Below are 12,583 nucleotides of genomic sequence, written 5' to 3'. Positions count from 1 at the left end.
ACAATCAAACTGTTGACGACCGATGTCTCAATAAAACCAATCATCAGCAGCAAACATATTGCAATCCACATAACAAAAACATTCTGTGGGTGACCCTGAATGCCGTGCAATCCAGTACAATAGATTGTAGTTCTAAGATATGTCCACAGATAGCGACACTAGTATGCTTGGACTCGAGTCTGGAGTCGAGTATACCGATTCTAAGAGCACATTACTCGATTCTACTCGATTCCGTCGCTAGCCCATCACTACTATCAAGTTTATAGTCGTAGTTACTGGTACGTCGCACAGCTTGCACCACAGGAGGATCGGTCTCGAGATTCTCGAGATCTGCGACGTCAGTCTCGAGAGTCTCGAGCGAGAGCGTTGCCGATCACTAATAAGCTCAGGCTACCTGTAGGCCTAGTGATGGGCAACGCTCTCGCTCGAGACTCTCGAGACTGACGTCACAGATCTCGAGACTCTCGCGAGAATCTCGAGACTGATTCTCCTGTATTGCGAGCTGTGCGTCGTCGCAGTAACTACGAGTGTAAGCTTGATAGTATATCATCCGCAGTTCTCATATGGAAATGTGTGTGCCAATAAATGTTACTAAAAGCCTGGGAGAGCACTGCGTTTTGAACTGTGAGCCCCTTAATACCATTAACGAAAGTGAAAATTGAATGTCAGTACTGTATCTTAAATTGTTCACAACTTATTTGAGGTAGACATCTTGGCTGAATAACCCTGTATAATTTGTGAATAACTGTAGATAGGATGTACACCTACTTGGATACTAAAGGCGTGCATTATTCGAACTGGAGACGAGGAAAGATATGCTTTGCTACAAAAGCAACCACCATTACACATGAGTGGAACGTGTAATCTAAAATGACTGAGTATGCTCCAATTCTTTCGAGAGGGGTGATGGGCATCGCTCTCGAGACCGATTCTCCTATGCTGCAAGCTTTGTGACGTCCCAGTAACTAAGAGTGTAAGCTTGATAGTATATCACCAGTTCGCATATGGAAACGTGTGTGCCAATACATTTTGTCAAAAGCCTAGGCAAGCACTGCATGTTTAACTATGAGATCCTTAATGCCATTAACGAAAGTGAAAACAGAATGTCAGTATCTTAAACTGTTCACGACCGATTTCAGGTGTACTTCTTAGCTGAATAACCCGTGCAATTTGTTAATAGCTGTATATAGGATGTACACCTACCTAGATACCTCGCAGTTGTTGTCGTCGACTGGGTAGCTTCTTGTGATGCAGACCGGCCCGGAGGTGTTTTGTGACGATTCCTCTTCAGCGATAGTATGCGGGCTGTGTGACATCTCTTCAACATAACCGACAACCACGACTTACGTTGCGTTTCGGACATAGGCTTCAAGTTGTCGCGTACAACTGGACACAATTACACATTGCACCGCCATATACCGAAATACCTAATTATGACGCGAATACTATATAACATTGTAAGGAATTATTTCTTTTGTCACCAAAATATCGGTAAACACAAGCAGTGGTCATGATATTGAATGTACGGTCTGATAACGATGCACACCTACCTGTCGAAAGAATTGGAGCATACTCAAGCATTTGAGATTACACTCGTGCGTAATGGTGGTTGCATGTGCAGCAAGGCGCATCTTGCCTCGTCTCGAGTTGGAATATGCACGCCTCTAGTATCCAGGTAAGTGTACCTACAGTACCCGTCAGTTTCTGTTCTTAGCCTATTCATTCGCATACTTGCGCTGCATGTAATGAGAGAATTAGTGACGGGCAACGCTCTCGCTCGAGACTCTCGAGAACGTCGCAGATCTCGAGACCGATCCTCCTGCAGCGCAAGCTGTGCGACGTACCAGTAACTACGGCTGTAAACTTGATAGTATATCATTGGCAGTTATTGCGTGAAATAACGTTCTCATATGAAAACGTGTGAGTCAATACATTTTGTCAAAAGCTTGGAAAAGTACTGCATGTTCAACTCTGAACCTCTTAATACCATTAACGAAAGTGAAAAACGAATGTCAGTATCTAAAACTGTTCACGACATATTTGGAGTGGCCATCTTAGCTGAATAACCCTGCGTAATTTTTGAATAACTGTAGATGGGATACTAGAGGCGTGCAATGTTCGAACTTAAGATGGGGAAGATGTGCTTTGCTATATATGCAATCCCCATTACACATGAGTGGAACGTGTAATCTAAAATGCCCGATTTTGCTCCAATTCTTTCAGCAGGGGTGATGGGCAACGCTCTCGAGACCGATTCTCGTGTGCTGCGAGCTGTGCGACGTCCCAGTAACTACGAGTGTAAGCTTGATAGTTATCATTAGCAGTTCTCATATGGAAATGTGTGTGACGATAAATTTTGTCAAAAGCCTAGGAAAGCACTGCATGTTGAACTATGAGCTCTTTAATACCATTAACGAAAGTGAAGACAGAATGCCAGTATCTTAAACTGTTCACGAGTTATTTCAAGTGAACTTATCTGAATAACTGGTATAATGTGTTAATAACTTATTAGGATGTAAACCTACCTGGATGCCTGACAATCGTCGGCGGGATAGCTTCTTGTGATTCAAACCGGGCCGAAGGTGTTCTGTGACTATTCCTCTTCATTTATAATATATGTTTATAAGTGTCGGATCATCCCAGAAGTATTTTTGCCGACGTATTTTACTTCTTTTGAATACACAACACAGCGGGCTGTGCAATGTGGCATCTCTTCAAAATACGACTTCCGCGACTTACGTTGCATTTCGGACATCGTCTTCACAAGTTGTCGCGTACAACTAGGCACAATTACACATTGCACTGTCATATACCGAGGTACCTAATTATTATTATTATTATTATTATTATTATTAACAAATGCATCGCAAATGGGACATATCCCGGTGGCAATTGTCACTAACAGCAGTGTAATAATAACCAGTGGGCAAGTTTTCCTTCGTAAACAGGACCATAAGGGATTGGAATAACTTAACTGCAGCAGTCTTCGATAGATTCTCTTCCGGTATCAAACCCTTTAAGATGATGATTGATGCTAGTGTAAAGTGAAAAAATTAAAAGCTGTAAATGACGGATACTGAATTTGTAATTTTCTTCTGGATTTTGAATGTTAAACCAGTAGTATTTCTTCTAATATTTTATCTTCATGGAATTGCTTGTTGTACTCTTGTTGTTGTTGTTGTTGTTGGGTAATTATGCTAACTTTACATACGACGCGAATACTCTATAACATTGTAAGGAATTATTTCCTTCGTCACCAAAATATCGGTAAACACAAGCAGTGGTCATAATATGATATTGAATGTGGGGTCTGATAACAATGTACACCTACCTGTCAAAAGAATTGGAGCAAACTCAAGCATTTTAGATTACCGTACACATTCCACTCTTGCGTAATCGTGGTTGCATATGCAGCAAGGTAAATCTTGTCTCGTTTCGAGTTCGAATACTGCACGCCTCTACTATCCAGGTACGTGTACCTACAGTAGCCGTCAGGTTCTGTACTTAAACCACTCATTCGTGTACCTACCAGTGCATACAATGCCAGAATGCGTATCCTTTATAAATATGTTCTACTGCGTTAAAATAGACCTCGGTAGAAATGAACGCCTTAGTCGCTTGTTAATACGTATTTACGTAATGGAGAAGGCCCGTGGTTGGCTATTCGCATACTCAGCACAAACAACGTTCAACTCCGACACCTGTAGGCCGAACGACACGCTGCTCGCCGCACAGTGCGGGGACAACGCTCTCGAGATCTCTCGAAATTTCTCGCGAGAAATAGTGCCTGCGCTAGTCTCGAGAAATCCCGAGAAATCTCGAGCCCTAGTCTCAGACTGCCCGTCACTATGTAGGCCCACGAAACGCTGCTCGCCACACAATGCGGGGACAACGCTCTCGAGAAATCTCTAGACCTTGTCTCTGACTGCCCATCACGATTTGTTGGTCATGTTTCTTATCGTTCGCATTACCTTCCCAATTGACATTTGGTAAATTGAGATCACCCACTGCAGTCACCTCCCTTCCGTGTCGTTTTCCACATAGCTGATTATCTTTTCAAATAATTCATCAGCATCAGCGCCACACTTTCCATGTCTGTACACTCCAAAATATCGAGTGTCCTATTTTCTTTAGGGATTAGCCTTCCACCTAGAATTTCACGTTTCTCTCTCTTTTTTTTCTTTTTTTTTTTTTTGTAGCTTGCAAATTCTTCTTTCACCAGAATGAATACCGTACTGCTCCTCCTACCATTCCTATCCTGTATTTATAATAAACACTCTTCGAGCTCGATAGCTGCAGTCGCTTAAGTGCGACCAGTATCCAGTATTCGGGAGATGATAGGTTCGAACCCCACTGTCGGCAGCCCTGAAGATGGTTTTCCGTGGTTTCCCATTTTCACACCAGGCAAATGCTGGGGCTGTATCTTAAGGCACCGGCCGCTTCTTTCCCACTCCTAGCCATTTCCTGTCCCGTCGTCGCCATAAGACCTGTGTCGGTGCGACGTAAAGCAACTTGCAAAAAATAATAAACACTCCAGTTCTGTGAGAAAATTTTTGCATCCTTCATAGATATTGCCTGAAGATGGAAATAAACGGAAATGGAAGGTTGGGAAAACAGAACTGACTCTGAACCTTCAGAATCATCTAGCACAAATCTGGATGGCCTTATTTGATTTCCGATCTGATCACTTCCATTCTATGCTATTTCAATATTTTAATTCAAACCTGCGAGACATATCCAACTAGTGAGCTGTCTTGTTCACATATTCTCCTCAAGAATGCCACGCTCCAGGGTCCATCATTTGTCATGACTTGCAAAACAGTCTTCAGTAGTTTCTTTCAAGGCATTACCAATATAAATACAGAAGTTCCTATTTAGCAAATAAATCAGGCTGGAAGGGCGAACAGTGTCCAAAGCACATACTAACAATTTACCACATCATCCTGTCTGGAAGATTAAGCAGAGGGAAAGGTCATTAAGTGAACAAAAAATATAAATATCCAAATTAACAATTTCTTTATTTGCTTCAACACTCATAAATGTTACAAGATCTTCAATTTTTAAATAATTATGTAATTTTATTTAAATACAAATGGCTGCTTTTGATACCAGTAATTTAAAAAAATTGCCTTTGTAATAACAATTAAACATCAAAATAAAGCTGCCAAAGAGGAATGTGAAATATATGACAAGCACTGGTATAAAAGAAACTAGTGTTCAGATCAGTATGCTGCTATAATAAGTTATACTTGTAAGCAACATACAAATGCAATAAACTATGAAATATCAAATAAATCCCTGTAAGTTGCCAAAGTATTTGATACTGTAATTGGCACCTTTATTTCAAACCATCACAATATGGCTATATCTAGAGAAAATTTGGTTGTTCCAGCAGTTTTATTAACTCAAGGCACAAAATGGAACAACATTTTACAAGCTAAAATTAGGCAAGTTCATTATACAAAATATATGTATTCTCTTATGTAACTATAATAATTTAGCACAATGAGATAAACTCTATAAACAGATATAATTTCTTCCTTTAAAAGGAAATGAAAACTATGAATAAGGTTTTTCTAATGTCGGCAAATATGAAATGTTTTTAAAATTAATTTAACAATTAAAATACACTATGTTGCTTAACATTAATAGTAAATTTTTCTTCAAAACTGTGGAAGTTTCTTTCCATTATGGAGCGACCATAGCAATCCAGAAAAGCATTTTACACTAATAACAAATCACATTATGTGATCAAGAGACAGATCTAAGTATTTACAAATAAACACCAAATATTTTCTATGAGTATTTTCCTGAGAAAGCATGTGCATTTTTCGTTGATAAATATATATTTACTCTAATGTTAATGTGATTAGTGTTAGATGCATTCAAGTGAAGGTTGATAACTTGCAGTCCAGGTTTTCTTAGAGGATACAAGTAAGAGTAACAGCTGCTTAGCTCTGTGGGAAGCTTAGACTGAAACATAAGTACAGCAACAAATTAATGTAATTTCCTGTACATAAGGTATCTTAGGAGAAACAAAACATGGTAAAACAGGTATCCAATTATAACTTTGGTTTGAGCTAATATCTTGCACTTTCTCCAGCAGTGGATTTTAAAAAAATTATTTCTAGGATGAATCTTTCAAAGGAAGGCAGGAAAAGGGAGACATCTCCATTATAGTTATAAAATGACTATATATAGTAATATTTTGTGTTTTTCTTAGAAAGCTACCTAATAAAAGAGCAAGATGAGATCATTGATTTACTAGGTAAGAAAACACTTGAGAACTCAAAGGACAAAGAAACCTGCTATCCAGTGGCATATCCTGGAATCTCCACTGAGGCATGCAACTAGTAACCATGCAGTTAACACAATGTATTAAGTAAATTTCAATTCTACTCACCCTAATTACATGTAAGTGAACTCGAGCTAAACAGTTTTACTGTAAGTTCCTGGATTGAACGTGCGTACACAATTCTTGTTTTCTATTTTTAAATTTACGAGAGTCCGCCTCTGTGGTGTAGTGGTTAGTGTGATTAGCTGCCACCCCCGGAGGTCCGGGTTCGATTCCCGGCTCTGCCACGAAATTTGAAAAGTGGTACGAGGGCTGGAACGGGGTGCACTCAGCCTCGGGAGGTCAACTGAGTAGAGGTGGGTTTGATTCCCACCTCAGCCATTCTGGAAGTGGTTTTCCGTGGTTTCCCACTTCTCCAGGCAAATGCCGGGATGGTACCTAACTTCAGGCCACGGCCGCTTTCTTCCCTCTTCCTTGTCTATCCCTTCCAACATTCCCATCCCCTGCAAGGCCCCTGTTCAGCATAGCAGGTGAGGCCGCCTGGGCGAGGTACTGGTCATCCTCCCCAGTTTTGTCCCCGGCGCAGAGTCTGAAGCTCCAGGACACTGCCCTTGAGGGATCCCTCGCTGAGTCCAAAAAGCCGAGGGAAAAGCCAACCCTGGAGGGTAAGCAGATTAAGAAGGAGAATTTTTTTTGCTACGGGCTTTACGTCGCACCGACTCAGATAGGTCTTATGGCGACGATGGGATAGGAAAGGCCTAAGAGTTGGAAGGAAGCGGCCGTGGCCTTAATTAAGGTACAGCCCCAGCATTTGCCTGGTGTGAAAATGGGAAACCACGGAAAACCATCTTCAGGGCTGCCGATAGTGGGATTCGAACCTACTATCTCCTGGATGCAAACTCACAGCCGCGCGCCTCTACACGCACGGCCAACTCGCCCGGTAAAGACGAAATATACGAGGGAAGGTAGAGGTCTCCCGGCTTGAACTATTTGAATCTTTTCAAACGAACGGCCAGTAAACTGATTTACAATTATATTCGTTTTAGACTCGTCCATCGTTAATACCACAATAAGCGCAAAATATAATAAAACACCGAAAACGACAAATAGCACAGGAACAGCACACACAGAATAAACTCAGTAATCAGCAAAACACACAATGAATTAACTCACTAGTTAGCCACAACTGAAGCACTGGAGGAAAGTCACCTCAGTGGCATTGGTCAGTTTCGTCACGTTGGGTTCTCGCTGGGGGATGATCTGTGGGTCCCGTTCGCTGTAAACATGTCTACTTTCTCCAAGTTGCTAACAGATGGCAGAGGGTAGCACGGGTATGGGGTGACAAATTCTGACCAAGTTTCAATTGCAGCGACATCGTTCGGAGGGTTTCAGAACTACGTCTGCCACCGAATGCAATTTTAAGATTGAATGCCTTGCATCCTTAACTCCGCCATGCTGTCTCTCTTCCTAGAGAGGAGTAGACTGCGAGACTACACCAGCACCACACGTAGTCAAGCAACGGAACTAGTACAGTTGCGGACCTTTTGAACTTCTGAGAGATGAAATCGTTAATATTTGACTTAAAACAACCTAAAATCGTACATCAGACAGTTCTTTGTGTTATCATAACGCATGCAGTGAATGCCTTGCATTGAAGGAGAATACGCCCCTGCTGCTATCTATAGCCCAATTCTTTTCAGTTTTATTCAATTTTGTGAATTGTTCTCAACCGCGTTATCTGCTTTCTGTATGGTACATTCATCTGAAGAATATACACAATATTTAAAAATGGTCCTCCTCAGAGTGGCCATGGCCATTTTCACAAAGTTTCATTGAAGGATGGGACATTTTGCATGTTTTAAAACACAAGTATATTGTTCAAATAAAAAAGAAGAAAACAGGAAATATTACTTAAATATATAGCTGACATTTTTCTTCTCGTCACTACTATCCGAGGAGTCTGGACCCTAACTGAACCCCTGTCTAGGTATGTTCTTATCAGGCATGATAATTAGAAAATAAGGGCCAAGTGTTTTTAGCCATACTAATTTCAAAAATAAAACAAGGTAATGAAATGAGAAATGCATAAATGCTAACAAATTGAAGGAATGAGATGTTACTGATTTATCATGCCTCCTGTAAAGTCATTGCTGAAGTTATTTGCACACTCAATGGCGTGCCCTAATAATCTCTGTACAAACCAAGAAGGCCCTTGTAGGGGTGGAAGGTAAAGTTTTCCACTATTCATAACCTTACCACACCCAGCCACCTTTGTTCCAGGAATTAACCTGGTACTCATTTAGTGTAGGCTGAATGAACCTCAGAGCCATGTGCACCTCCAGAAGTTGATATCTTGTTTCTTAAATTTTTCAACTTCCTGACAGGAAACTGAACCCAAGTCCTTCCAGGTGAATCGAGCAAACATTAAGCGCCTCTGCCAGGTAGCCCCTTTGTCTTAAGACTACCACCAAACTTAAATTGATTTCGAAGATACAGAGATATTCTTCATGAAATATATATTATTAAATGATTGCTCTGTTGTCTTCTTAACAGGGTTGTAAAAACGATCTTACATTTCACAGATGAAAATCACTTTAGTATGAAAAGAATCAGACATACATACATAATCATTATAGACTGTTGTGCCTTTCAGCGTTCAGTCTGCAAGCCTCTGAGAATTTACTAAACGTCGCCACAATCCTCGATTTGCAACTAGTGTTGTGGCCTCATTTAGTTCTATACCTCTTACCTTTAAATCGTTAGAAACAGAGTCTAACCATCATCGTCTTGGTCTCCCTCTACTTCTCTTACCCTCCATAACAGAGTCCATTATTCTCCTAGGTAACCTATCCTCCTCCATTCGCCTCACATGACCCCACCACCGAAGCCGGTTTATGCGTACAGCTTCATCCATCGAGTTCATTCCTAAATTAGCCTTTATCTCCTCATTCCGAGCTCCCTCCTGCCATTGTTCCCACCTGTTTGTACCAGCAATCATTCTTGCTACTTTCATGTCCGTTACTTCTAACTTATGAATAAGATATCCTGAGTCCACCCAGCTTTCGCTCCCATAAAGCAAAGTTGGTCTGAAAACAGACCGATGTAAAGATAGTTTTGTCTGGGAGCTGACTTCCTTCTTACAGAATACTGCTGATCGCAACTGCGAGCTCACTGCATTAGCTTTACTACACCTTGATTCAATCTCACTTACTATATTACCATCCTGGGAAAACACACAACCTAAATACTTGAAATTATCGACCTGTTCTAGTTTTGTATCACCAATCTGACATTCAATTCTGTTGGATTTCTTACTTACTGACATCAATTTAGTCTTCGAGAGGCTAATTTTCATACCATACTCATTGCACCTATTTTCAAGTTCCAAGATGTTAGACGGCAGGCTTTCGGCACAGTCTGCCATTAAGACCAAGTCGTCAGCATAGGCCAGGCTGCTTACTACATTTCCACCTAACTGAATCCCTCCCTGCCATTTTATACCTTTCAGCATATGATCCATGTAAACTACAAACAGCAAAGGTGAAAGATTACAGCGTTGTCTAACTCCTGTAAGTACCCTGAACCAAGAACTCATTCTACCATCAATTCTCACTGAAGCCCAATTGTCAACATAAATGCCTTTGATTGATTTTAATAATCTACCTTTAATTCCATAGTCCCCCAGTATGGCGAACATCTTTTCCCTCAGTACCCTGTCATATGCTTTCTCTAGATCTACGAAACAAACACAACTGCCTATTCCTCTCGTAGCATTTTTCAATTACCTGGCGCATACTGAAAATCTGATCCTGACAGCCTCTCTGTGGTCTGAAACCACACTGGTTTTCATCCAACTTCCTCTCAACGACTGATCGCACCCTCCCTTCCAAGATGCCTGTGAATACTTTGCCTGGTATACTAATCAATGAGATACCTCGATAGTTGTTGCAATCCTTCCTGTTCCCTTGCTTATAGATAGGTGCAATTACTGCTTTTGTCCAATCTGAAGGTACCTTACCAACACTCCACGCTAATTTTACTACTCTATGAAGCCATTTCGTCCCTGCCTTCCCACTATACTTCACCATTTCAGGTCTAATTTCATCTATTCCTGCTGCCTTATGACAATGGAGTTTATTTACTATCCTTTCCACTTCCTCAAGCATAATTTCACCAACATCATTTTCCTCCTCCCCATGAGCTTGACTGCAACACCACCATGATGATTTCCTTTTACATTGAGAAGATGTTCAAAATATTCCATCCACCTCTCCAGTGATTACCTGGGATCTGTTATGAGTTCACCTGAATTACTCAAAACACTGTTCATTTCCTTTTTCCCTCCCTTCCTAAGATTCTTTATTACTGTCCAGAAAGGTTTCCCCTGCTGCTTGACCTAGCCTTTCCAGGTTATTACCAAAATCTTCCCATGACTTCTTTTTGGATTCAACAACTATTTGTTTCGCTCTGTTTCTTTCATCTACGTACAAATCTCTGTCTGCCTCGGCCCTTGTTTGGAGCCATTTCTGATAAGCCTTCTTTTTACATTTACAGGCTGCTCTCACTTCATCATTCCACCAAGATGTTCGCCTTTTCCCATCTTTACACACAGTTGTTCCTAGGCATTCCCTTGCTGTTTCTACTACAGCATCCCTGTATGCCACCCATTCCCTTTCTATATCCTGAACCTGCTTACTGTCTACTGTTCGAAACTTCTCACTAATCATATCCATGTACTTCTGTCTAATTTCCTCATCCTGGAGATTTTCTACTCTTATTCGTTTGCAGACAGATTTCACTTTCTCTACCCTAGGCCTAGAGATACTTAGTTCACTACAGATCAGATAGTGGTCTGTATCATCGAAAAATCCCCGAAAAACTCGTACATTCCTAAAGGATTTCCTGAATTCAAAGTCTGTTAAGATATAGTCTATTATGGATCTGGTACCCCTAGCCTCGCATGTGTAGCGGTGAATAGCTTTATGCTTGAAGAATGTATTTGTAACAGCTAAACCCATACTAGCACAGAAGTCCAGCAAATGCTTCCCATTCCCATTAGCTTCCATATCTTCCCCACATTTACCAATCACCCTTTCGTATCCTTCAGTTCTATTCCCAACTCTCACATTGAAATCGCCCATTAGCACTATTCTATCCTTGCTGTTGACCCTGACCACGATGTCACTCAATGCTTCATAAAACTTGTCAACTTCATCCTCATCTGCACCCTCACATGGTGAATACACGGACACAATTCTTGTCCTAATTCCTCCCACTGACAAATCTACCCACATCATTCGCTCACTTACGTGCCTAACAGAAACTATGTTGCGTGCAATGGTATTCCTGATAAAGAGCCCTACCCCAGACTCTGCCCTTCCCTTTCTAACACCCGTCAAGTAAACTTTATAATCTCCTATCTCTTCCTCCTTATCTCCCCTCACCCGAATATCACTTACTCCTAGCACATCCTGATGCATCCTCTTTGCTGACTCAACAGGTTCTACCTTCTTTCTTCCATAAGCCCCATTAATATTGATAGCTCCCCATTGAATTCCATTTCGTTCGCCAAGTTGTTTCCAAGGAGTCCCTCGCCTGTCAAATGGGAGTGGGACTCCATTACTCTCATAGGTCCGAGGCTTGCTTAAAGTGTTCTGAGCTCGGTAAATTCATGAAGCAGGATGCTGCCCTACTTGCACATAGTCCAAGTGAGGATCTCTCCTCTAACGGGTTATGGACCACCGATGAATTGTGTAGTCCTGGCCGCCTGAGCACAAGGAGGGCCATGACTCAGAATATGTCCGAGATGGCTACTCCCATTCCATAGCAACTGGTATCCCGACTCTCAGGACCACTTACTAGGCCACTCAGCCGTTGCCCATGGTTCACGAACTAGGACATGACTACAGTAACCCACAAACATGAACCATAATCATAGCCTGGTTAAAAGTTAAGGTAAACTTACAGCAGAAGGATTTAGTCTTCTCTTTTTCTCACTCTCACACATGCATGCACACACATACATACACATTCATAGTACGGTACTTACAATTGAGAACACCCTTTGCCTTGCCTAGAAGAGCACCAGTGGCATCTTCCTTCGTCTGAGACACTTTGGTAGTGGCATCCTGGGCAACTTTATGCACCTGGTCACGTTTCTCATCTAGAAACTGGTCTGCTTCCTTCAACTTTGTGTCCACAGTGCTGCTTGCTGTCTGTAGTGTACTGTCAACTGCTTTCTCTGCCTGTTAAAACCAACATAATTGAGACATCTAGAAGCCAGGCAGC

The 12,583-nt window shown here is 41.5% G+C and overlaps 1 protein-coding gene across 1 annotated transcript in view; it reads right to left on the bottom strand.

Annotated features, from left to right (window-relative positions):
• Positions 1-4,999: 4,999 nt before the first annotated feature.
• Positions 5,000-12,583, bottom strand: part of LOC136863160 (uncharacterized) — an 88,664-nt gene continuing 81,080 nt past the window's right edge. Inside the window, exons 3-4 of the mRNA XM_067139512.2 lie at positions 12,345-12,540; positions 5,000-5,973 (exon numbers count right to left, since the gene is read on the bottom strand). Coding sequence (XP_066995613.1) covers positions 5,969-5,973; positions 12,345-12,540 — 201 coding nt within the window. The 3' untranslated portion in view covers positions 5,000-5,968. The remainder of the gene's footprint in view (positions 5,974-12,344; positions 12,541-12,583) is intronic.

Source organism: Anabrus simplex, chromosome 2 (genome assembly GCF_040414725.1).
Source record: "Anabrus simplex isolate iqAnaSimp1 chromosome 2, ASM4041472v1, whole genome shotgun sequence".
NCBI classification, from domain to species: Eukaryota; Metazoa; Arthropoda; class Insecta; order Orthoptera; family Tettigoniidae; genus Anabrus; species Anabrus simplex.
This window is presented reverse-complemented; position numbering and strand designations above follow the sequence as displayed.